General features: G+C 37.3%; 1 protein-coding gene across 4 annotated transcripts in view; it reads right to left on the reverse strand.

The window, feature by feature from the left end:
- The window catches only part of CCDC14 (coiled-coil domain containing 14), a 69,103-nt gene that overhangs the window by 5,312 nt on the left and 35,818 nt on the right, over positions 1-27,973 (reverse strand). The window contains exons 11-13 of one of the 4 annotated variants that reach the window (XM_021933123.2): positions 25,605-25,823; positions 25,399-25,531; positions 10,774-12,644 (exon numbers count right to left, since the gene is read on the reverse strand). In XM_021933123.2, the coding sequence (XP_021788815.1) occupies positions 12,134-12,644; positions 25,399-25,531; positions 25,605-25,823 (863 nt within the window). In that variant the 3' untranslated portion in view covers positions 10,774-12,133. Of the gene's footprint in view, positions 1-10,773; positions 13,074-25,398; positions 25,532-25,604; positions 25,824-27,973 lie in introns of those variants that run through there. The other 3 variants (XM_003894027.5, XM_009200137.3, XM_017954243.3) reach the window with 3 other exon arrangements.

Genomic DNA, 27,973 nt, shown 5'->3' on the forward strand with positions numbered 1-27,973 from the left:
CAACAAATAAATTATATGGGGGAAAAAGAATATGGCAGGGGAGACAATTTGTTAAAAGAGACATAAAAGACTAATCAATTGCAATTTGTGTACCTCAAATAAGATGTAAACACTAGCTATTTAATGAATAATTATTGTTAATTTTTTTAGATATGATAATATTGTGCTTATCTTTTTTAAAAAAAATTTACTTCAAGTTCTGGGATATATGTGCTTAATGTGTAGGTTTGTTACATAGGTATACATGTGCCGTGGTGGTTTGCTGCACCTATCAACCCGTCATCTAGGTTTTAGGCTCCACATGCATTAGGTATTTGTCTTAATGCTCTCTCTCCTTTTCCCCCCACCCCCTGACAGGCCCTGGTGTGTGATGTTCCCCTCCCTGTGTCTATGTGCTCTCATCATTCAACTCCCACTTATGAGTGAGAACACGCAGTGTTTGGTTTTCTATTTCTGTGTTTTACAAATACATTTATACTTATATTTATGGATGAGATAATAAGGCATCAGGAATGTGCTTTAAAACAAAATGAAACAGAAGGAATTGGATGGGGCAGGTTTGGCCATGGTTATTGGGCTAGCTGATGGACACACAGGAGTTCACTAGACTGTTTGCCTCTTTTGTGCATGCTTGAAATTCTCCATAATAAAAAGTATTATTTGTCAAACACACACACACACACACACACACACACACACGCCAAGCCACAGTATCTATTGCTTATTGCTGGTGGTATATATGAAGGAAATTTTCACACATTTATAGCAAAAGTGTAAAGTGTTACAACCTTTTTAGAAGGCAATTTGGCAAGATCTATATTTTAAAATAAGTGTATTTGTTGGTTCAGCAGTTCTACTCCTGGGATTCTATTCCTTAGAAATAGCAGTGGAAACACACATGAGGTCTTATGGCAATTGTGTGACAGCGTTCATAGGAGACCCCAAACTGGAAACAAAGTGAATGCTCACAGCAATAGATTTGGTAGACTGGCCCACTCGCTGTTTAGTTAACCCCTTTCTTGTGTGTCTTTCTATTTTGCAGAGGTTGGAAAGCTAAAGACGTATTTCCAAGTCTCCCTCAAAGCTAGGACTTTAGATTGTGATTTAATCTTTCCAGATGCACTAGTGCAGATCTGACAGACACAATGTAGGTCCGGAGTAAAAAGTTCCTGTGGTAGCCTCCTGATCCTCAAGTTGCAGCTAAGGTAGTGTGGTTCCGAAGCCAGCAGCTGGAACAGCAGCTTCTGGAATGTGACAGAGACGGCAGTTCTCTTGGAGAGAAGGGTCTGTAGGACTGCTGTGGGCATGATTCCTTGAGACCCAGCCTAGAGCCTGCTACTTGGGCACCTCCAGTGATTTCATAAGTCCCAAATTCCCTACGTTAAATCTCTTTCTACTTAAAGTAGCTATTTTCCATTATATATAACTGAACAAAATAGTTGAATGAATTATGCATTATATAATATTTCCATATCATGGAATACCAACTAGCCATTGAAGAGAATAAATTAGATCCATACTAGATGACTTCCCAGTCATCTAGAGGGATTTTCCTAAGGTATTTCTAAGTCAGAAAATCAAAATACAGAAAAGTTAAATATGATCCCATTTTTGTGAAACAACGACCAGCTGTCTCTGAAGTCTATATAAATCATGGACCTAGATGACTTCATGAGCATGGAGAAAACACTGACAGTCACCCATTAGGTTATGATGATAGGTTACAGGTGTGTGGCTAGGGCGTGGGAAAGGGACTAGTATGAGGAGAGAAGGTGGTGAGAGAAGGTGTTGATGAAAAAAATAGCAAGCATGATATGATCCTATATATATAGAATTACTTGTGTATTTTTATGTGTATGTATAAAGAATGCTTAAAAGGATAACCAACTCATTAATCTCATGATGATGGGATTTCAGGGGGGATTTACTTTTATGTGATTAGGAACAAACTAAAGGTCTTTTCATTGTGGAAAAAAAGGAAAAAAAAAAAAAAAAAAAAACCAAACCCTGGGATGTGCAAGTGTAACAAAAGCTATCAGGTACTTAGGAATAAATTCTATAAAAGTTTAACAAGATTTTTATGGAGTAAGTAAATGGAGCATTATACAATACTAAAGGGTTGGAGGTTTCAATATAATAAAAATTGCAATTCTCCAAATTAACCTATAAATTCTAAGCAATTCTAATAAAATCTCAAGAGAATTTGTCACAGAATTGGATCAACTGGTCCTTCACACAGAAGAGTAAAGGCCCAAGCATAGACAAAGACAATTTTGAAGATGAATGGGGGGAGAAAGGATCATTTTACGTGATATGAAGACATTATAAATCTGCAATAATTAAAAGTATGGTATTGCACACAGACAGGTAAAACAGATGAGAGAGACAGAGAGAATAAACAGACCCACAGATAAAGGGGAACTGGGTGAGTGACGCAGAGGTAACATTACACATTAGTGGGGAGCACAAGATGGCAAATGAACCTGGGTTGCTAGTCTTTCAGAACCCACCATGCAAATGCTACAGAAGTGACAGGCAAGTTAATAATGGATAACAGAATATACCGTAAAACTACTAAGAAACCTTTGAGGAGACAGGAAATGATTGATTACCAGTGGGTATATAGGAAATGTCAGCCTAAAATAGAAGGTGGCCAGGCAGAAGGTGGACTGGGGAACATCATTCTCCCTGCATTTTCTTCTCTCCCCCACATTGTTCTGAATGAGTCATTGCTCAACTCTCACTTCTGGGGGGCAGAAGAGCAGTACTCAGGCCCGTGCTACTGAGTATTTGAGTTGCCTTGTGGCAGGGCTTGAATAGTGGGTAACAACAGGTGAAGAATGTCTGAACCCCTGAGCAGGCCTAATCCCTGTACCAATCCTATGGGAAGAAGCTCTTGAAAAATAAGTAGAGCTCAGGAAAAAAAAAAAAAAGATACAGGAAACAGGGAATGATCAAACCCAGACTGAAGTAACAGAGGTCAACACTCTAAGGAGTATTTCCTATCAGTACAACCACCACCCCACATCACATACACTCAATAACTCACCAGAAGGGTCTCAGTTGGATTCTGGATTTCAGTCTTCCTTCCCAGGTATACATTATCTGTTCAGGTAGCTGATACTCCCCAAGGTAATGTAAACTCACAAGGGAAAATAATGATATAAACCACGTGCACATGCTTAACAGTCCATGCTAAAGATATCAGAATCAATGGACCAGGCAGGCCTGAATTTAAAATATACATAATAAACACATTCAACAAGATAAGGGAAAGTATTGGGAATATGAAGCAGGAACAAGCAATTATAAAAAAAAACATACTGTATGAACAATGTAACAGTTGAAATTAAGAACTCAACACATGAATTGATTTGCAGAATGGGGATAGCTGAAAAACCAATGAATGAGATGAAAGATCACATCAGGAAACTTCTTCCAGAAGAGTTAAGAATAGACAAGGAAATGAAAAAAAAAAAAGTTAGGAGACATGAAAGTTCAAATGGAAGTGTAATAGAAATCACAGAAGAGAGAAAAACAAAGTAGTAGGAGGGAATATTTAAAGAAATAAAGACTGAAGTTTTCCAGAACTAGAAAAATATGCAAGCCCACTGATTTAAGCAACTCACAGAGCATTAACAGGAGACATTAAAGATCAAAACCTCCCCTACCCGTTACAGTGAAATTTAAGATGATCAAAGCCACAGAAAATTCTACAGGTTTCTAGAGGGGAAAATTATGTCACCTACAAAGCAACAAGGATCTGCTCCATGACACATTTCTTAGTAGCCATGCTTAGAGCTGGGAGGCACTAGTGTAGTCAGTGAAGTGCTGAAGGGAGGACAAGTTTGAACCTAGAATTTTGTATCAAAACGATTATGTTTAATCTATTTTATTTTGACTTACTTTCAATTTTGCCTTCATTTCTGAGATGGTGTAATGTGTCCTTCCACCTTTTCCCTAAGTTCTGTCAACTCCTGCTTCATCTTCTCCTGTTATCTGATCATCTTGGTCCTAGACTATGGTTTCTCTGCTCAGTACTCTTGGTTTCAATAAATACCTGTTTCATTCAGTTATAAACATTCATGACCAAATACTTAGTCACAACTTTTGTCTACTTGATGGCAATATTTTCCTGATAAGTGGTTTTAGTTTACAGTCATATTTCCCTATTTATTTCCCCTATTTCCTAAAAATACTTTACTACAGATCCTCTGCTGGTCTTTCTTGATGACTTTTTTTGAAGCAGTTAAGGAAAGTTTTCTTAGATCAGCTATTTGCAGAAAGCTTGTAAGGAGGACTGGAATTTTCCTTAATATTCAGTTTTATGTATTAATTTGTTTGGTGTTTATTCTTCCACTTGGGAATAGGCACCTATGCTCCCCGTCTCCAAACACACAATGTGTGTGAAGCCCGTGGATCCTCTCCCCACTGTTACAAACTAAGGATTTAAAACTTCTCCTGGCTGGGCATGGTAGCTCACACCTGAGATCCCAGCACATTGGGAGGCCAAAGAATGAGGATGGCTTGAGCCCAGGAGTTCAAAACCAGCCTGGGTAAGATAGTGAAACCCTGTCTAAACACACACACACACACACACGAAAGAAAAATCAAAAAAAGTAGGTGGGCTTGGTTGCACACTGTTGTAATCTCAGCTATTCAGAAGGATGCCTTGAGCCCAGGAGTTTGAGGTTACAGTGAGCTGTGATCATGTCACTGTACTCCAGCCTGGGTGACAGAGCGAGACCTCATCAATAAAAAAAATATTTTTTTAAAAAAACCCTTTCATCTCTGGGTAAACTGTTCGTCTTCAAGAAATGTAGTCTGCTAGCCTTTTCTGCTATCTGGAGCCATGGCATCCATTCTTCTCCTATACGCTCCTGCTTGGTAACTCCTGCTTTTCCAGTCCCTCTAGCTATTTTGTGGTTTGGTTTTAGAGCTCTCTCCTTGTTTCCCCTGCAAATGGAGTTGTACTCTTCTTGGTTTCTGCAAAAGGGGGAAAAGGGGCAACTTTACATTACCATCTTCCCATTAAGAACCAGTGTAAATTATTTAATTTAAATGTGAGGGTAAAAGAAAAATGTTCAAGTCCTCAGAGTTAGCACACAAAGATACTCTTTGAAATTAAAATAAGAAGAAAAATAAATATGGAGAGCACCCATGATATTAGTATGAAAGAAAGAAGGAAAGAAAGTAAAAAACAAAGAGCAACCCAAAGTTAAAATTCTGTAAGATACCAACGTGGTAGGAAGACATACCAGAGCCACGTGGCTAGTTACTTTGGTGTTACGATCTTTCTTCTTGGAAAATTTAGGATTTTGAGCTGGAGTGAGTCTTTGAGATCATATCGCCTCATTTGGGAGGCACTGGGGCTCTGGGCCCTTCAAAGGCACATTGTCTTACTTGTCTTTAGATGCTCAGTATGTAGCACACAGCAGACAGGTAATAAATTGTAAATGAATGAAGGTCACATAACACATAAAGATGGAATCACTAGGTCACCTGACTCAATCCACTGCTCTTGCTCTTCTAATGCACCATGTTATTCAAGTGAACTTTCCCACCAACTTAAAATATCATTGCCTAAGTGTTTTATACCAATCAATAATATACCATGGCATTTTCTCAAATTTTGGCCAAAGATATAATACAAAACTATAATTTAAATTCTCATACCCTTTCTGGGTATGTTAGGAGTTGACAGAAGTTGCCTTAAGTGTTTTGTCATCATTATTTTAAAAATCTGACCAGACAGATTTGTAGACTGGTTGGGATATGGGGAGGGAAGAGGTGGTGATGGTGGACTGAGTCTCTAGTGAAACAATGATTACAAGCTTTGCGTTGGGGAAAGGTGATGTTAGAATACAGCTCACTGCTCTAAATAGTGAAGACCTTTTTTTTTCCAATGTGATTTACTGATTTGCTTTAGTTTTTGTTTCATCTTCAATTGCTCCATCTCTCTATCCTAAGATGGCAAGTCTAATCATATTGATTGACCTAAAAAAAAGAGAAAAGATTAATTTTATCTTAATCCATTGAGACTCTGGGTTTGAAAATTATTTTTCCTTTACTACTTTCTTCTTGCCAAACCTCAAACAAACTACTACCCTCCAAGACGGTCTGTTCTGCTTGTTTTGGAGCTCCTTACTTTTAAAATATTTGAATCTGGTCTCTTACCCCACTCTGGGCCTAGAGTTCACAGCCAAGTGCAAAATAATCTGGAAAGGATGGTGGTATGAAAATATGTACCTTGGCTGTGTGCTCCCTACTGAGTGGCTGACAATATTTCTTGTTATAGATTTGAACAAACGTTAAGTCTCTTGCTCCAAAAGGGACTGAGTTTTCCTCTTGGATAGTTTGTGTTCTTCTCCATGTCTTCTTGAGATTTCTGTGGAGAAATGAGCCCTCTTTTTTTTTTTTTTGAGACGGAGTCTCACGCTGTGTCACCCAGGCTGGAGTGCAGTGGCGCGATCTCGGCTCACTGCAAGCTCCGCCTCCCAGGTTCAGGCCATTCTCCTGCCTCAGCCTCCGAGTAGCTGGGACTACAGGCGCCCGCCACCACGCCCGGCTAGTTTTTTGTATTTTTAGTAGAGACGGGGTTTCACCATGTTAGCCAGGATGGTCTCGATCTCCTGACCTCGTGATCCGCCCGCCTCGGCCTCCCAAAGTGCTGGGATTACAGGCTTGAGCCACCGCGCCCGGCCGAAATGAGCCCTCTTACCCTTGGGCTGAGCAGAAGATAATGCTGGGGTCCTGGAAATGTCAGAGCTCACTTTGAATGCCAGTGTTGATGGGAGAAAAACCCATCTACTTTAAAACAAGTTTTAGTAATGACTTTGGTGGAATTGGCCAAGTGACAGGTGGGGAAATTGTTTTACTAGCATTATGCCACATGCTAAACAGATTTTAAGAACACTGTGTACCTTTAATAAAGCAAAAGTAAAACCTTAAGTGTCTATTATAGTACACACACATACATACACATAGACCAACTACATGTAATTAGTAATCATTATCATCCACTTAATGTTTGTAGTTTGCAAAACATTTTCACATGTAATTTTATTTAATCCTTACAATAAATCCCAGAGGGAATTCCTTATTATTAGACCATGCTAATAGAAACAGAATGGCATAGAGCTAGGTTCTGGTGAGATTTGGAGCCCCAGAGGTTCAAGTGGTCATGAGACTGAGCTGTCATCAGGGAGACAACATAATGAAGAAAGGCAACTGAGAATCACAACATCTGGTTAAGGTGTTAGGTGTGCAGCCTTGAGCAAGTTTCTTTAAATATGTCTGGTTTCAGTTTCCACATGCTAGTTTTCATAATTCATTATTCATGGTCTCTAAAAGCAGACCTGACTTCAAGGAGAGCAAGCACTGAGTTTGTGGTAAACTTGAGCTCTTCTTTTAGAAGCAGCTGAGACCACTTAACTAGTTAGTCTTAGTCTTCGAGGAAATGCTCATGTCTAGCTAGATGGAAACAGCCTCCCATGACTTCCTGCCCCAGCTGCCCTAACATGGTACCACTCAACACCAAGAATGACAGTGTGAATATTATCGGGAAACTAACTACAGCCCTAATATGACCTGCAGCGTGATGGCTAAGATAGCCAACTCAAGCTTTGTCCACTTTAAAACTACTATAAGATTATAGGAAAATGAAAATCTAACTGTCGTCCACCTGGATCTGATCACATCTGAAGTTAATTTCTGGATTTACATTTTAAGGGACTCACTGACAAACTGGCGGACATCAGAAGAGGGTAAGCAGGATGGTGAAGACTCTTTAAATATTGTCATAAGTCACAGACTGTACAGTGCCCTGCAGTTTTCCAGTGCTTTGATGACATTCATCCCTCCCAAAAACTAGTGAGGCAGGCTGGTGGGATAGATTACTCTGCACCAGTGCCATGGTTAAAAAGAAGTTTCTATCCTAAATATTTAAGAATCTATGGCTTCTCCACAGCACAAGCAGCAGTATGCAAATGTTTGCCAGTAAGTGAATTTGGTTTCAGAACTTAGTAACTGAATAAAGAATAAAAGGCACAGGGAGGCTAATGCTAGGAACTTAGACGTGTGTAATAAAGCTATCAGCAAGCTGTTTCATGAACTTAACACCAGAAAATCAAGTTATGCCTAGGTGATCATCTGCAGAGATTTAGTTAGGTCCAACAACAGTTATTAAGTACAAACTATATGATAGTCACCAAGGGTCATGAGGGCAGTTGAAAATGAATCAATCCTGGTCCCTGTCCTCAAGAAGAGTAGAGGGTAGGAAAAGCTGATATGTAAACTGATAAAGGCATCACTAGAAGTATATACAAGGTACAGAAGTAGTACTGTGGATTTCAAGAATAAATAAAAATTTGTCAGGAGGAGCTTGGGCAAAAGGCAGTCCAGGCAAAAGGAATACCCCTGGTGTGCTTGGAATCTTCTAGTAGTAGATATCTAGTAGTATCACCGTAGAACAGTTCTTTTCTTTGGGTGTAACAGTAAGATTATTTCTATAGTCCTTTCAAAAGTTAACCTTTAAACCCTTCAGAAATCTAAGCTCTTATCATCTCTGGTAATTCTATGGGAGGGTTAGCTCAAGACAACAGCTTTAAATAGTGACCAGTTCTCTACAAGTGCTAATATTAATACATCCAGAAAAGTTAAGGGGCTTTGTAGTGTGTGTGTTAAGGCACGCTATAGTCTTAGAACCCACATGTTTAAGCAATTCTGAGCAGAAGGAAGTCTAGAACTAACATTTGAAAAATGATTAAGGGACCGTTAACTTACAAATCAAACCCAACTTTCCCTAGTGGTTGCTTAAATTCTGGACCCTTAAACATTATTTTTGAGAAGGGGCCTGTTACCCTAGTACTTAAAACTTAAGCCAATGTTATCACTCTTTGTTCCCTTACCTTGCTTTATTTTCTTCACAGAACTTACTATATGACTGAAGTCCAGTGGGACTTGGCTTGTGTCCCATCATATCATAAGCTCTTTAAAGACAGAATGTCTGTCTTGTTTATTGCTGTCTTCTCAGAGCCTATAATATGTAACTGGCACACATTAGAGCTTTCATTTCATTCACTGAGTGAATGAGTCTTTAGCTGAGGGAATGTGAGCACTAGATACCTACCTGGTCAGCTGTGATGAAGCTGCACGCCCTTTTTACCTACACAGGTTTTACAATGCTGCCCTACTTTCCATGTAGTTGAAGCAGGCCTTTATCACTTTTAAGGCACTTGACAAGTAAAATGCCACCATTAGTGAAAAGCAAAGGTTTCTGATTTACTAAACTCCAGGGGTGGTGGGAATAAGGGAAGAACATGTGCTAAGTACTTCTTTGGTTCTTTAGCCCTGTCCCTAGGATCTCTACAGTTGGTCCAATAGCATCAGATTCTACCTTTCATCTTTAATGGTGTTCACAAATACTAAATTCATTGTAAAAGGTTGTACATTACCTCCACAGATCAAAGACAGTAAAATAGTGACAAAATGCCATAGGATGGTTCTCATTACATGCTCAATACCTATCAGGAGACATGAATTTCAGTGTGTCAGAGGTTAGCAGATACTCTGGAGATCTACTAATATGCTTTTTGCACTCTAGGACATCTGAAAAGGCTGAGAGGGCTGGGATCTGAGACCAGCCTGACCTTTCGGAGACTATGATGGGGCAGTAATGCTGACTCCGGCTGAGATGATCTAAAGATGACTGAGAATGGACACTCTCCTTCTCCCCTTTTTATTCTAATGAAGACAATTTGGAACTTAACTAAGAACTTGACTTTTCATTTTAGACATTGCTTAGTGTGTCTCAAACTGATTAAACTGAAAACCTTGGAGTCATCTTTGATTTTTCTACCCTCTTTAGTTCCTATTAAGTCACCCAGCTGATTGAAAAATTTTCAATTTGCCTCTCCTTTTTCACTTCTATTGCCACAGGATTATGTCTGAACTACTGCAACAGTTTTCTAAATGGTCTCCGGTCTCTCCCTCCTCTAATCCTTCCTATTTACTATCACTCCAAGACATTTTAAGAATATCCAACTTCACCTGGTAATCCTCAATTGAAAACAAAAAACAAAAACCATCACCACCAGATACCCAAATACTCCAATGACTTAATGTTTAATGGATACTCCTCAGCCTGGAGCTGAAGACATTCTACAACTGATCCAAATCTTCTAATTGTGTGTTTTTCATTTATTATTACCACCCCCTCCCCACCTCTATTTCAGTCAGGTTGGTCTACCACCATCCTAATATACTAAATTCAATCCCCACATTTTGATGATACTGACTTTCTAAGGGGGAAACATTTAAGGCTGTTCACAGGATTACCCAAATCCTATGTATTCTTCCAAATGAAGTTGTCTCTTCTAGGTCCTCTTCTACTCCTGGCTTCCTTCTGTTCTAAAGTTCTGTAAAACACACTATGTATTCCATCCACTGTGCTAGGTTCATATTCCACCTTGAAATTTAACCAAATTCTTTCATGTTTCTATTTCATGTGCACGTCTTACATCAAATACTAAGCATCTGCTGAAAGTCCCTGAAGAAATTTGTAGTCTCATTTGTTTCTTAAACTATTAAATTGATTATAACAATCACTAATTAATTGAACCCACAAGGGTTTATAAATTTCCTTTGCATATAAGGATGCCTGTTCCATGTTAAGGGCCAAATAGGACTATCTTCTTGTATTACCATGTAATCTTAACATTCTACTTTTGCATATGAATAAGTTAAATATTTGAGAGTAGACAGATGACACAATTTTCTTATTATTTTTTATTTCTGAACTTATTTTTTAAAGAGTTGTGGCCTATTACCTCAAAATAAGATGCCAATAAATTAATTCATGAATACTAAAGAAAATTGAAGATGCTAATAGACTCTTGTGTGAAATAGTTTAGAATTCACTTAATAAATTTTTAGACTTAAATCTCTATCTGGAAAATCTGAACATATCAAAGAGACTACAGCTGGGTCCTTCAAACGCTGTAGCACTAACACCTGAAAAAAAAAAACCAAAACAAAAAAACACGAGGAGGTTCTGGGCCTAGGAGAACACTCTTTAAAGATAAAGCCTGTCCAAGTACTAAAGACAATTAGAGTAGGCAGGTGACGTGTACAAAGTATTAGTGATAACACAACATTCAGCTTCCTAAGAGTTAAAATGTGCTGCTTACGTGAAGGGAGATGATACTGAGCTAAGAAGTCGTGGTATAGAGAAGCAGAGAGACCAATCTACTTCATATTATTTATAGAATAGAGAATATTCTCAGCTAACATGCTGGAAAAAAAGTTGTTCCAAAAAGGTAGAATTACAATCAATGCCAAGATTTACAAATTCCATCATGTTTAAATATAAGGACAAAAATAAACATTTCTTATTTTAAAAAAACCCACAAATTTCCCAAACTATAGCTTATCTGTTAGCACTTATCAGTCTGACTATTCTTTAAAGGCCTTAAAACATGAATTTGGGATAAGAACAAATAAAAGTGCCCAAGTTTTAAGAAGCCATATGTTAACTTAGGATGTTATCTATATATTTTTTAGACCAATCAATGTTTTTTAAGAGGTGTAGATACTGGTAACTTTTCTCTTTAAATAAATGTTTATATATCTCACCAACAACACTAGCCTGTGGCACATAGCATGTTTAATAAAAACACATTGCTATTAAAAAAAAAAAGTATACCGAAACAGAAAAAAAAAAAACCCAAAAAAACCACCTCCAGTTTCAACAGAAAAACTTACATCCAGAGATTCTTTTCCCATTATCTTTTAGGACAACCACAGAACTATTTCAACCTGTACCCTTAATCCAGCAGATACATCTTAATAAAAGAACTCTAATTGCTAAGTACTGAAATAAAACATTACTTACAGTAATTTCCTAGTTATCTACAACTTTCTTCTTGTAGCAATTGTCAACTTCTTAAGATGACTTGTTTTTATAAGCTCCTCAGTGTCAATATATCCCAACAATACAATTAGTACTTGTACAATGTATTACTTCACACATAATTAATAATATAAAACATCATTTCACTAAGGAAAAATACACATTCAATATAGTCAAGTTCTAGTTTTAAAAAAGAAGCACTCGAAGAGTTTTCTTCTGAATTCATTTCTCCAGAAGACCAGTCCTTAAAGACTTCTGGAGTCTAGCTATGTTGGCATCTAATGCCGCAAGGCCATTTCTGAAGTCTTGTTCATCACGAGAAGTGAACGTTGAAAATGAAGAGATGCTCCAGTCAGACATCAAGTCAGAAGTGAAAACACTACCGTCACAGACAGTATTGCCTTTCACTTGAAGGCTGTTGCTAAGACAACCTGATGGGCCATGACATGCAGTTTGTTCCTCTGGCTCCTTGGTGGCAGCAGGGATCTTACCAATTGCTTCCTTTATTTTATTGAGGAGCTGTGTGTCCTTCATATCACATGCTCTGGAAAGTTTTTCAGGTGCATCTTCTGCTTCCTTTGTTGAAGAGGAACAGACTACAGGTGTACACAGTTTATTTTCTTTTCCAGAGACAGCATGTCCACTGTTGCTAACTAGCTGTGTTGTAGCTGCTCTTATCTGTGGCTGAGGGGACAGTCTCTTAGAAAGTGGTGATTTCTTTTCAGAAGTGCTTCTAGCAAAAGGAATGTAAATTGTATTATCCAAATTATGCTCATCTTCTATTAAAGCCATAGTTTCACTCCCTTCATCAGAATCTTGTTTTGAAAGGGCAGAAATAATTCCAGGTGCAGATACTTCCTCCATGCCCCTAGTGTTACTATTTTGAGGGCTTCTGGAGGACAGAACATTTTCATAGGGTTTGTCTGGCTCTATGGTTTCCTCATTCTTAATTGTAGACAGTGGCTCTGAATGTGTAAAACTGTAATTTGTTTCTAACTTATTTAGATAACTCATTATGGAAGTGTGAGCAGGAGCTGGGACATGTTGAAGTTGTTTATCATGAATGTTCAACAGTGATTTGGTAAGATTATTCCCAGGCTTGCAGCGAGCACTGTCCACACTAAGATCGGAGAGAAGCTTTGCCATGCTAGTCTGTAAAGTTCTGTTAAGAAGAATTTAGAACACTAATTATTATTTTTAGCTGTTTCTTTAATTCACTTATCTATACCTCCATCTTTAAAAAAGGGATTTGAGAGAAGTGCCTGGTTCTCAATATGAAAAGCGACTAGAAGCACAAAATCACAGAATGTGCTTTGGCAAGAGCATATAATTAAAATAACAATGATAAAATATGTTGGTCTGTATCAAATCTATCACTATGTCTAAAAATAGAGGCTCAGAATTTTTTTTTAAGGTATGGAGATATTTTATTATTTTCTTTTGTTTTATTGAGATGGAGTCTCATTCTGTCACCCAGGCTGGAGTGCAGTGACATGATCTCAGCTCATTGCAACTTCTGCCTTCCAGGTTCAAGTGATCCTCTCGCCTCAGCCTCCCGAGTAGCTGGGATTACATGTGCGCCATCACCATACCTGGCTAATTTTTGTATTTTTAGTAGAGACAGGGTTTCACCATGTTGGCCAGGTTGGTCTTGAACTCCTGGCCTCAAGTGATCTGCCCGCCTCAGCCTCCCAAAGTGCTGGGATTACAGGCATGAGCCACCACGCCCAGCCGAGAGGGTTTATTCTTGAGCAGCACTACAAATTGAGCCCTAGAGTAAAAAACTGGCCTAACAAAGGTAGGCTAAGATACAAAGGGAAACACACTATTCATTTGTTATGAATTCTGTTAGAAATTATTTCCCTCCATTATATATGTTTGTGTGTGTGTCGGGGGCACAATACTAGAAAAAAAGGATAGTTAGAGATAATTATCTGGCATAATAGGTATAAGCAACAGCTAGGTACTGGAAAGGTGTATAAGGAAAACCATACAAGGTTTGAAGTTAGAAATGGAATCAAATCCCAGTGCCATCATTAGCTGTGATCTTGGGCAAGTCATTTAACCTTTCTGAATCTCAAGTCTCTCACCTGTAAAATGAAGATATTTCTGAACTACAATGAAGATTAAATAAGATAAAATAATAAGGTATAAAGGTAAAGTACTTAGCGTGGTCTAAGTGGGTGTTTGTTTGATGGCAACCTTTATTAGTAGTCCTATTAAAGCCTTTTTTTTGTTTTTTTTTGAGACAGAGTCTTGCTCTGTCACCCAGGCTGGAGTGCAGTGGCGCAATCTCGGCTCACTGCAAGCTCCACCTCCTGGGTTCATGCCTTTCTCCTGCCTCAGCCTCCCAAGTAGCTGGGACTACAGGCACTTGCCACAACGCCCGGTTAATCTTTTTGCATTTTTTAGTAGAGACGGGGTTTCACTGTGTTAGCCAGGATGGTCTCGATCTCCTGACCTTGTGATCTGCCCTCCTTAGCCTCCCAAAGTGCTGGGATTACAGGCATGAGCCACCATGCCCAGCCTAAAGCTATTTTATACTAAGAGTTTAGTCTATTTAAATTGAATCATATATGGTCTCAAAAATCAGTGAAGGCTGGGCACGGTTAAAAGGAACAGTTTCACCTCTTTCCAAGCCAGTTAAGTACCACACAGGAGGAGTCCCCTGGGCCTACAGTTTCTACCACAGAAAAAGAAAGCTGGAGGTGAACACTCAACTGACCCGGCACTCCGGGATGCTTCTCAGGAAGCCCACTTGTGCATTACCCCACGTGTTCTTACAGGGCTAGACCATCTGGGGTTAGCAAAAAACAAAGAAGGGGATGGGGCTCATAGCGGCTACAGCACAGATCTTGGCAATGACTCTGCATTCCTGCCAATAGAAGCACCAGATCAGAGAGACCAGTCAAAAGCACTGCTTTGCAGAAAGCACAGTTGACAGGTTTGGCAGGGCCAAGTCCCTACCACTATCACACCCAAGCCTTCCCCAACCCTTAAGCAGAGTCTCAATTCTCTGCTTAAAGTTTTCCAAGGCCAGGAGGCAAGTATGTGGTGGCACCTAAGTGTAGAAGAGAGCATCTGGTCCCGTAAGAACTGAGAGGGCGAGCGGTAACCCCACCCAGCCTCAGTACTCTGCTTATGGCTTCCCCAGACCCAGAGGCAAGTGCACATTAGCATAAATCTGTGGAGGTCCGCATCCGGCCCTGCCAGACTCTAGTGACCCTACCTAACTTCACAGCTGTATATATAGTTTCCTGAGGCCAGGAGGCAAACCTGCATCCCTGCATATCTGCAGAACACAGTAACTGACCCCGCTCAATCTTAGCAGTTAAGCAGTGACTCCACTCTGCTTTGGAGTCCAGCCTGAGGTTCTGCCCAGGCCCAGGCAGGGAGGCAAACCTGTGACTGCACACCGTGGAGTAATCTCTGGCCCTGCCTGTCACGAGTGGCTGGGCAGAAAACCCAGCACCATTGAAGCCCAGCCTGCAACCCTACCCAATTAGATTCTAAACAGCAGTAGCACTCAGCCAGGGAATATAGCCTGCAACCCTGCCCAAGCAAAGGTGATTGCAGAGCCCAGCCGGCAGCTTCACCTGACCTTGGAACCCAGTCAGTGGCCTCACTCGTTGATGGAGCACAGCCATTGGTTTCACAAGGCCATGGAGCACAGCCAATAGCTCCATTGACCTCAAAGCACAGGTAGCAGCCCAGTTAGAGCATCCAACAGCAAGGTCTGCCTGCCTATGGTCACTACCAGATGGCCAATCCAGAATCGCAGGCTAGACTAAATAGTGAAGGTCTATCCCTTCACCTCAGGTGAGAGGGGGGTAGGGCAGAACACCCGCAAAAGCTGGAAGAGGTGGCCACTTCTTCAAGTGCACAGACACCAATGCAAGGATACAAGGATTATGAAGAATCAGAAAAATGACACCACTAAAAGAAAGTAATAAAGCACCAATAATGGACTCTAAAGAAATGAGACCTATGAAATCAGAGACAAAGAATTGAGAATAATCCTCTTTAAAATGTTCAGGGAACTACAAGACAATACAGATAAAAAATTAAATGAAATTTGGAAAACAATTAAAACAGTAAGTTTGACAAAGAAATAGAAACAAATTTTTAAAATCAAATAGATATCTAAGAGATAAAAAAATACAGGATTTAAACTGAAAAATTCAATAAAATACTTCAATAGTATACTTGATCAAGCAGAGGAATTAGTGAGCCTGAAAAGAGGACATTTAAAATTATCCAGTCAGAAGAGGAAATAAAGAATGAAAAAGAATGAATGCCTACAGGTATTATGAGACACCACCTGAGAAACAGGAGTGCCTGAAGGAGAAGACAGAGAAAAATGGCCAGAAAGCATATTTAGGAAAATAATGGCTGAAAATTCTCCAAATCTAGGGAAAGACACCAACATTCAGGTACAGGAAGCTCAGAGGTCTCCAATCCAATTTAACCTAAAGAGAAGTTCACCAAGACATGCCGTAACCAAACTGTTAAAATTCAAAGATAACTGTTAAAATTCAAAGCAGCAAGAGATAATAAACATCACACACTAGGGAGCCCCAATATGGCTAACAGCGGACTTCTCAACAAAAACAACCTGTCAGCCAAGAATACTTTATCCAGCAAAACTGCCCTTCAGAAATGAGGGAGAAATAAAAACTTTCCCAGACAAATGCTAAGGGAGTTCATCATCAGTAGGCCTATCTTACAAGAATTGCTAAAACACGTTCTTTAAGCTGAAGTAAAAGGTCACTAATTAATACCATAAAACACATGCAATTATAAAACTCAATGGTATAAGTAATACATAATCATATTCGGAATACTCTAGTACCTTAATGGTGGTATGTAAAGCAATTTTATCTCTTATATGAGGGTTAAAAGACAAAACTATTAAAAACAACTATAGTTACAGGATATAAATTAGAAAAAGACGTAAATTTTGAAATCAAGATCATAAAATGTGGAAGAGGGGAGTAAAAGTGTAGTTTTTGTATGTGATTAAAGTTATTATCAGCTTAAAATAGCCTAAGTATAAGATATTTTATGTAAACCTTAGGGTAACCACAAAGCAAAAACCTACAGAATTTGCACAAAACATGAAAAGGATTCAAAGCGTACCATTACAGAAAACCATCAAACCACAAAGGAAGGCAACAGAGGGAGAAAGAAAGGATCTACAAAACAATTACAAAATAAATTACAAAATAGCAGTAGCAAGTCCTTGCCTATCAGCAATTACCTTGAATGTAAATAGAGTAAATTCTCTAATCAAAAGACAGAGTGGGTAAATGAATCAAAAACTGTATGCTGCTTACACGAGGCTCACTCTAAGGTAAAGCACACACATAGACTGAAAGTAAAGAGATGGAAAAATATACTCCACAGGAAAGGAAACCAAGAAAGCAGGGGTAGCTATACTCATATCAGACAACAGACTTTAAGTCAAAAACTGTAAAAAGAAGCAAAGAAGATCACTATATAATGATAAAGGCGTCAATCTGCAATTGTAAGAATATATGCAGCACCCAACATTGGAGCAACTAAATAATAAAGCGACTATTAAATGATCTGAAGGGACAGACAGACTGAGTGAGGGATTTCAGTACCCGGCTCTCAACATTGTACAGATCATTTAGATAGAAAATCAATAAGGAAAACATTTAGATACAATTCTAACATTTAGATATAAAATCAATAAGGAAAATCAATGAGGAAACATCTCGAATTACACTTTAGACCAGGGGTGTCCAAACTTTTGCCTTCCCAGGGCCACACTGGAAGAAGAATTGTCTTGGGCCACACATAAAATACATTAACACTAACGACAGCTGATGAGCTTAAATTTTTGTCAAAAAAAAACTCATAATGTTTTAAGAAAGTTTATGAATTTGTGTTGAGCCACATTCAAACCCATCCTGGACTGCATGCGGCTCAGGGACCATGAGTTGGACAAGCTTGGTTTAGACCAAATAGATCTCATAGATATAACAGAACATTCCATTCTACAGCAACAGAGTACACATTCTTCTCTCATGCACACAGAACATTCTTCAGGATAGATTATGTTAGACCACAAAATAATTCTTAACAAATTTAAGGAGACTGGAATCATATCAAGTATCTTCTGATTCCAATGGCATGAAACTAGGTATCAATAAACAAGACAAAATTTTGGAAAATTCACAAACGTGGAAATTAAGAAACATGCTGCTGAACAACCATGAGACAAAGAAGAAATTAAAAGGATAATTAAATAATGCCTTGAGACAAACAAAAATGAAAACAAAATATGACAACATTTATGGGATGCAGCAAAAGCAATTCTAAGAGGGAAATTTATAGCAATAAATGTATCAAAAAAGAAAGCTCTCAAATAATCTAACATTACACCTTAAGGAGCTAGAAAAAGAAGAACAAATTAAGCCCAAAATTAGCAGAAGGAAGAAATCAACAAAGATCAGAGCAAGAAATAAATGAAATAGACTAGAAAAACAACAGGAAAAAATCAGCAAAACTGAGTTTGTTTTTTTGGGGACATAAAATTGACAAACCGTTAGTTAGACTAAGAAAAGGAGAGAGAAGACTCAAGGGAATCAGAAATAAAAGGAGATATTACAACTGATAACACAGCAATGCAAAGACATAACACAGCAACGCAAAGAATCATAAGTTACTATGAGCAATTATACACCAACGAATTAGATAACCCAGAAGAAATGGATAAATTTCTATACAGACACAACTTACCAAACTTGAATCATGAAGAAATAGAAAGTCTGCGCAGATCAATAAAGAGTAAGGATATTAAATGTTCTTAATAAAGTCTCCCACCAAAGAAAAGCCCAGGACAAGATGGCTTCATAGCTTAATTCTAACCAACATTTAAAGAACATTTAAAGAAGGATTGAGAATTCCAATCCTTCTCAAACTCTTTCAAACATTCAAAGTGGAGGGAATTTTTCCAAACTTGTTTTACATAGAAAACACTGAACAAGGCCAAGAACAAGGCCACTATGACTCTGATAACAAAGCTAGAAAAGAACACTACAAGAAAAGAAAACTACAGGTCATTATCTCTGATGAACACAGATAAAAAAAACCCTCAACAAAATACTAGCAAACCAAATTCAACAACACATTAAAAGAATTATTCACCATGATTAAACAGGATTCATAAATGAGATGCAAGGATGGTTCAACACATAAAACCAATGAATATGATATACCACATTAACAGAATGAAGAATATAAAACTATATGATCATCGCAAAAGATGTAGAAAATGCACTTGATAAATGTCAACACTCTTTCATGAAAAAACTCTCAACAGATTCTGTATAGAAGGAATGTACCTTAACACAACAAAGGCCATATATATGACAAATCCATAGTTAACATCATACTCAATGTTGAAAAGTTGAAAGTTTTTCCTCTAAGATCTAAGAGTAAGGTAAGAAGGCCCACTCTCACCACTTATTTTCAACACAGTACTGGAAATCTTACCCAGAGTAATTAGGCAAGAGAAAAAAAAATAGAAGATAATAAGAAAGGAAGAAATGAAATTGTCTCTGTTTGCTGACACGATTTTATACACAGAAAATACTAAACACCAAAAAACTGGTTTGCTGATAAACTCAGTAAAGTTGTAGGATACAAAATCAATATAAAAAATCAGTAACATTTCTATACACTCACAACAAACTACCCAAAAGAAATTAAGAAAAACAAGCAACAAAAAGTAAAATACTTCAGTGAAAATTTAACCAAGGAGGTAAACTATATATATATATAAAATTAGTATTTACTAAATATATATATTATTAGTATATACTAAAAACTATGAAATACTGATAAAAGAAATTCAAGAAAACACAAATAAATGGAAAGATATCCTGTGCTCATGATTGGAAGAAATAATATTGTTGGAATATTCATGCTATCCAAAATGACCTACAAATTCAACATAATTCGTATCAAAATTCCAGTGTCACTTTTCACAGAAATAGAATAAACCATCCTAAAATTCATATAGAATCATTTAAAAAAACCCGAAAAGCCAAATAAATCTTAAGTAAAAAGAACAAAGCTGGGGGCACCACATTCCCCGATTTCAAAATATATTAAAGGAATTGAAATCAAAACGGCATGAACTGGCATAAAAACAGACACGCTGATCAATGGAACAGGACAGAAATAAATCCATGTATTTATGGCCAATTGATTTTTGACAAAGGTGACAAGAAAACAAAATGGGGAAAAGTCTCTTCAACAAATGGTGATGGGAAAACTGGAGATCCATATACAGAAGAATGGAATTGGATTGTTATTTCACAATGCATACAAAAATATACTCAAAATGGATTAAAGATTTAAATACAAGACCTGAAACTGTAAAACTACTAGAAAAAAACATGAGGGAAAAGATCCATGACACTGGTCCAGGCAATAATTTTTTAGATATGACCTTGAAAGCACAGTTATCACAAACAAAAATAGACAAATGAAATCGTATCAAACTAAAAGGCTTTTTGCACAGCAAGGGGAACAATCTAACAGAGTGAAGAGACAAGCCATGGTGTGGAAGAAATATTTGCAAAACATACTTGATAAGGGGTTAATATTCAAAATATATAAGGGACTCACACAACTCAATAGCAAAACACAAATAATTAAAAAATGGGCAAAGGACCTGAGCAGACATTTCTCCATTTAAATGGCCAATATGATTAAGAAAAAATGCTCAACATTAGGGAAATCCAAAATAAAACCACAATGAGATATCATCTCACACCAGTCAGAATGGCTATTACAAAAAAGATGAAAGCTAACAAGTGTTGATGAAGATGTGGAGAAAAGGAAACCCTTGTATACTGTTGGTAGGAATGTAAATTAGTATAGACACAATGGTAAATAGTATGGAAGCTCCTCAAAAATGTATAAATAGACTTACCATATGATTCAGCAATCCCATGTGTAGGTACATATCCACATGTATATGTACACATGTATGTATACATATATAATATGTAATATAATATATAATATAATATACACACACACACAACTAGGGTGACTATACTTAATAATAATCCAACATTGCTAAAAATGTCTCACTCCAAAATATAATAACTGAGATGATGGACATGTTATTAGCTGGATTTAGTTATTTCTTCTTGTTTACATATACCAAAACATCACTGTACCCCATAAATATAATTAAAATATTGTCAATTATATTAATTTTAAAAGAAGTTAATGAGTTGTTACTAAAACACAAAAATATGCTGGAGAAACATACCTTTAAAGGAATGCTGTAATGAATAATGACCCACTAATTAATTTGATCAGACTGCATACTGAAATTTTTATTTTTGTTTATTTTCAGTAAAGGAATACTTATATTGAGGTTTCTTTCCAGTTTTTTTTTTTTAAATTATTGTTGCTATAGATAAAATCAGAGATGAAGAAAGGAAGGGACAATGACATTTAAAAAGGCTTAATTTCTGGAAATTAATAGCAATTACTAATCTTCTGATGTATAAACATAATATGACTCACCACTATCTCTGAAATTAAAACTCTCTGTAAGTAAAGAGATACGAAAATGTTAAAATTTTAAAGGAAGGAATATGAGCACCTAAACAGTGACAAGTGGATATATTGGTATTTCTATTATACATAATTCAGCTAAATACACTGATTTTTAATACTTAGAAAATTGGCACCCTTTCATAACAAATGCAGGGTCCTTTCTAGGCTACTTATAAGAATGCTTTGTGAAACTATTCACTACTTATTTACTTAAATAATATTAAATATATTATTTAATTTATATATTTTTAAATATAATTATTTAAATTAGTATTTAAAACATTAATTTTCTTCACATTTTAATGGTTGTATAATATGTTGTAGAAAGATCTGAAAAAAAAGGTGATACAGGCACATTTAAAATCATTAAAGGTTGGAGAAGGAAAAGAAAGATGGTTTGTGGTATTTCTTTAGACCTTGTACATGTACCTTTCAGTCCTTACTCCTCCCGCAAAGTCTGAGAAAGACATTCAGAAATTTTACAGAATCTCTTTTCTGAGAGATTATTTAAAACACACATACAAAAACCATATGCCTATCTGACTAAGGTGACTATGGGAAGAGTGAAGGAGTGGAAGAGCATGTAGATTTATCTGTACTGTCAGATGCTGGTGCTTTACACTCTAATGCCCAAAGTAAAATTAAAATGGTCACAGCAACCCACCTATAATACTGGAGATGTTCCTAACCAACTGAATTGCATAGAGTGTCACCAAAGAAATTATGAATCAACAATGTGGATGAATTTAGATATAATTAAGCTCAGACTTCTTTTTTTTTTTTTTTTTTTTTTTAATTTAAAGAACAAAACAATGGCTTGGTGTGCTGGTAATCCCAGCACTTTGGGAGGCCAAGGTGGGAGGATTGCTTGAGCCCAGGAGTTCAAGACCAGCTAGGACAGCATGGCGAGACCTCGTCTCTACTAAAAGTAAAAACAAAAAACAAAAAAACAAAAAACCTGGGCATAGTGGCATGTGCCTGTGGTCCCAGCTACTTGGGAGCCTGAAGTGGGAAGATTGCATGAGCTAGAGAGGTTGAGGTGACAGTGAGCTGTGATCACACCACTGTACTCCAGCCTGGGTGACAGAGCGAGATTCTGCCTCAAAATAAAAAGTATAAAACTGACATCAATGAATGTACTTAGAATTTTGAAGCTGTTACTAAATCTTTGGAAAATGCAGGGATAGTGTTAAACTCTATATGAGATATTGTGCCTAGCCTTCCCATCATGTTTTTACAATCATTCGTAAGAGTGCAGTCAATCTGACAGGTGAGCTAGTCGTCACGAGGCAGGATTTATGCCCAGCATAAAACGTGCTTAACAAAAATGTAAAAAACTGATAGGAAAATTCTTGATTCTGATGAAAAGGAGAGCAAAAGTCTGTATCTAATATTCTAGACAGGGCCTTTTCTAAAGGCAAATAGCAGGCAAGAATTAATAAACTTTTTTAGTTCCTATACTTTTGTTAGGATAAATGTTAAGGAAAAAAAGAAGCCTCCAATTACATGTTTTCATTCTGAATAAACAATGGAAAGGGCAGACTGCATGTTATTTTGAAAGAATGAGCAGGTACAAAAGTATCTCCAACACAGGTAGAAGAATCCCTCAATAATGGGGCATCTTTATTCAGAGAAAAGCTGTCCAGTTTAAAACAGAAAGCAAAGCTGAAGAGGGAATCCAAAATCCTGGCTCTAGTCCTAGTTCAGACAGTAACTAGCTGTGAAACTCAGGTAAGTCCCTTTTTTCTTTGGGCTTCCATTTCTACTAATTTCTAGGAAAGTTATACTATTACTCTGAAAGATTTTTCCTATGTTTTTGTTACCAACTTTCTTAGTAAACGCATTGCACATGTTGAATAGTATTGTCAACATGCACAATGTTCAACACGTGCCATGCATTTACTAAAAAAAGACGTATTTGGCCGGGCACGGTGGCTCACGCCTGTAATCCCAGCACTTTGAGAGGCCGAGGTGGGCGGATCACGAGATCAGGAGATAGAGACCATCCTGGCTAACACAGTGAAACTCTGTCTCTACTGAAAAAAAAAAAAAAATTAGCCAGGCGTGGTGGAGGGCAACTGTAGTCCCAGCTACTGGGGAGGCTGAGGCAGGAGAATGGCGTGAACCCAGGAGGTGGAGCTTGCAGTGAGCCAAGATAGCACCACTGCACTCCAGCCTGGGCGACAAAGCGAGACTATGTCTCAAAAATAAATAAATAAATAAATAAATAAATAAAAATAAAGAAAAGATATTCCTACATATGTCAGTAAAGCACTACAATAAGTTTTTCGCTTGTCAATGTGGATATTTAGCAACCACCTCAGCCTCCCAAAGTGCTGGGGTTACAGGCATGAGCCACTGTACCCTACAGATATAATTTACATACCACAAAATCTACTCCTTTTAAGTGCACAATTTGGTGGTTATTAGTATATTCATAGAGTTGAGAACTGTCACCACTATCTAATTTCAGAACATTTCATCACTCCTAAATGAAACTACCCATTAGCAGTCACTTCTCATCCTACACCCCTCGGTTCCTCCAGCCCCTGGCAACGACTAATCTGCTTTGTGTCTCTGTCAATTTGCCTATTCTGGACATTTCGCATAAATGGAATCACACCATATGTGGCCTTTTTTTTTTTTTACTGGTTTCTCTTAGTATAAATACCTGACACTAACAAAGTTCTCACCCCGAAATTATTCCTCAGAAAAAAGGACACATGTTCCTTGGGATACCTTACCAAGACTTTCATAAGAAGGGACATTCTATTACTTTATTTTGAATAAGACTGGTATAAGCCAATATTCAGAACCTCTGACTAGAACATAATCAATTATAATTCTATGATTACAAAAAATGTCTTGCTTTTCCCATTGTTAAATAGAAGTTTGAATGCAAACATTCTATGAAATATAAATGTGGAAAAAGGGCAATATTTCCATGTGAACAGATTATTAATTTCAAATACATTTATAAAGCTAAATTAATAAATATTATATATTACTGTTTCATCCAATTCCCTACAAGTTTATCATTCAAAATGTGGGGGAAAGTTTAAAATTCAAAATGGATCTGTTTATTGGAAACACAAGGAAGATTACTTTATATTCAAGATTATTTTATATTTGGAACTTCTAGGATCATTCAAAGACAAAGTCAGATCTGCTGATGTTTAGGCCTAAGGTAACTGACTTCTCTCCTAGAACTTTAAAAAAGCAGTTGAGAATCCAATTCTTAGCAAAGATCTCAAAAGAAAACTGAACTTTGTAAGTGAGTATCATAGAAAAATTGAGTGAGCTAATTTTATTTTAGAAAAATACTGTTAGGGAATGAAGTGATCTTAAGGGCTACTGCCAACCCCCTCATTTAACTGATGAAATAAGGCTGAAAGAGGCTAACTGACTTACCCAAGATGATATGACATGAGGGCTTACCATGCTAAGTACTTTTCATGAATGATTTCTTAGTTTCCCATGACAACTCTATTCATGTCCCTACTTTACAGCTGAGGTTTAGAGAAGTTAAATGAGGTTTAGAGAAGTTAACTCAGCTAATATGTGGTAGAGCTGGGATTCCAGTCAGATCTTTCTAGCTTCAGAACCAGAGGGCTTAACGGTGTTGCTATACATGTCTTCAGCTTCTCATCAGGGACCCCTGATTCACATGGTTTAAAAAAAGCATTTAGCCAGATTTGAAATTTCTAAACTAATTTACTTGGAACAGAAGAAAACATCATTAGGAATTAGCAAAAACATTGGCAAAGTAAGAGAAAAAGATATGGGTGAGATAACAGGTCTGACATTATTTTGAAGTTTATAAAAACATCTAAAAATAAAAAAGGCATGAGTTATTCAAAAGAAGTCAATTTTACCTGGTTAATTCTCTTAGTCGAGTCACCTCAGCATCACGCTGACGTAACGTTATCCCCAATATCTGGTTTTCCTTTTCAGCAGTTTCTAACTTAAACTGGGAGCTCCTCACATTGACTAAGGCTTCCTCCAATTCTAAAACAACAGAAGTATCAGTTTCCTTATTCCTTTTAAAAAATGTGACAATAACTATTGTCTAAATACATACCAATTTTTATTCTTGTTATCTCAATATCATATTGCTGTTTATTTTCAAGTATAGTTTGATCTTTGTCTTTAAATATACTAGTAAATTTTTTGTTTTCATCTTTCTGATTTTCAATCACTTTTAAGAGCTCTTCATTTTTACTCTGCAGTAACTCCTGGCTCTTTAGTGACTCCTCCAATTGATTTTGCAGTGACATATTCAATGACTGAAGAGAAAACACTGTAAGACAAAACGGATCAAATAGTTGTTTCGCAAACCGAAAAAGTACAAACTTGGAAAATACCTGTTTCTTTAAAAAAAAAAAAAAAGGCCTGAAATTTATTGATTTTGTTTAACAATTAATTGCATGAGCAGTTCTACATAAATACTACATATATTTTTAAAAATTGATTGGCAGAAATCATACCTTTCTTTTCCAGTTGACATTTTAAGCATTAATTTTTTTAACCCTTTTAAAAGAAAGAATACATAATCCTTTTAAAAGAAAGAAAACATGTACAAAGTTAAAAAATTCAAACACTGGCCGGGCGCAGTGGCTCACGCCTGTAATCCCAGCACTTTGGAAGGCCGAGATGGGCGGATCACGAAGTCAGGAGATCAAGACCATCCTGGTTAACACGGTGAAACCCTGTCTCTACTAAAAATACAAAAAAATTAGCCGGGCGTGGTGGCGGGCGCCTGTAGTCCCAGCTACTCGGGAGGCTGAGGCAGGAGAATGGCGTGAACCCAGGAGGCGGAGCTTATAGTGAGCCGAGATTGCACCACCGCACTCCAGAATGGGTGACAGAGCGAGACTCCATCTCAAAAAAAAAAAAAAAAATTCAAACACCACAAAATGTTAATGATACCAAATGATTCCCAAAGAAGAATCTCCCTCCCACTCCTCCTCTCTGTCCGCAAGACAATCACTATTAATTTTCGTATCTTTTGTGAAAACACTTTTGCATATGGTATTAATTACACTACACACACACACACGTACACACACACCATACACAATTTCTAACGTTGCCTTTTTCTGCCTTAAGACTGTTGTATACAAACACACAGATCTATCACGTTCTTTTTCAAGGCGATAAAAGTATATGGCACCATTTATTGAGCAACTACATGCTTAGTGAATGCTTACTATGTGTGAGGTATTGTATTAGAATCTGAATATACAGAGATGAACAGCACAGACATGGTCCCTGTTCTCACAGAGCTGATAACAAACACGTAATTATAAACAGTAATGATCTCAAAGAAACAATAAGATAAACGACGAGATAATATAAAGAACAGAAGCTATTTAAAGTGGCAACTACTGATCTCCCTACTTGTCCTCTAGGCCTCCTCTCTCCTACCCTCTCCCTCTCCTCACCTTTGGTTAACAGTGGAAATACAGTGATAACTTCTGAATCACTCTATTGAAACTTAACACTTTTATAAAGTGCTCATTCTGTTGGGTAATCATATTTTTTTCTTATTGCTTTATAAGATATACTTATATATTAAGAAGATTAAGGCTTTATCGTGTCATATATTGTTTCTCCATTTTGCTTATGTGTTTTGAATGTATTTATAATTTTGCTATGTAGAAACTGAAAAAGTTTTCTGGGGACATATTTTATCAATCTGTTCCTCTGTGGCATTTGAGTCTTTGACAGGCTTAGGAAAAGTCCCTCCCCCCACCCCCCCCGAAAAAAAATTTAAAAATACAAATTCTTATCTTTTCTTCTGGTACTATTATAGTTTCTTTATTAAGTTCTGTGATCGTTAAGGACAATTTGGCAATATCTGTCACAATTACAACTGTATATACCCTTTGGCTCAGCAATTCTACTGCTATACATCTATTCTGCAAAAACGCTGGCCAGGCGTGGTGGTTCATTGTCTGTAATTCCAGCACTTTGGGAGGCCGAGGTGAGTGGATCACTTCAGGTCAGGAGTTCAAGACCAGCCTGGCCAACATGATGAAACCCTGTCTCTAATAAAAATACAAAAATTAGCCAGGCATGGTGGCAGGCGCCTATAATCCCAGATACTTGAGAGGCTGAGGGAAGAGAATCGCTTGAACCTGGGAGGCAGAACTTGCAGTGAGCCAAGATCGCACCACTGAACTCCAGCCTGAGTCACAGAGTGACGCCATCTCAAAACAAACAAACAAACAAAAAAAGCTGACATATATGCATGAAGACATATACAAAGATTTTCACTGCAATGTTGTTTGCACTGGGAAAAAGGGGGAAAGTACTATTAGCAGAGGACCATATTATGGTAGACCTGGATAAGCAGAATATCCAAGTAATTCGTAAAGAGAAAGATGCATAATTATGTATTTTGATAGACAAAAATGTCCACTATATGTTAAGTGAATAAACAGAAGC

Source organism: Papio anubis, chromosome 2, assembly GCF_008728515.1.
Source record: "Papio anubis isolate 15944 chromosome 2, Panubis1.0, whole genome shotgun sequence".
NCBI classification, from domain to species: Eukaryota; Metazoa; Chordata; class Mammalia; order Primates; family Cercopithecidae; genus Papio; species Papio anubis.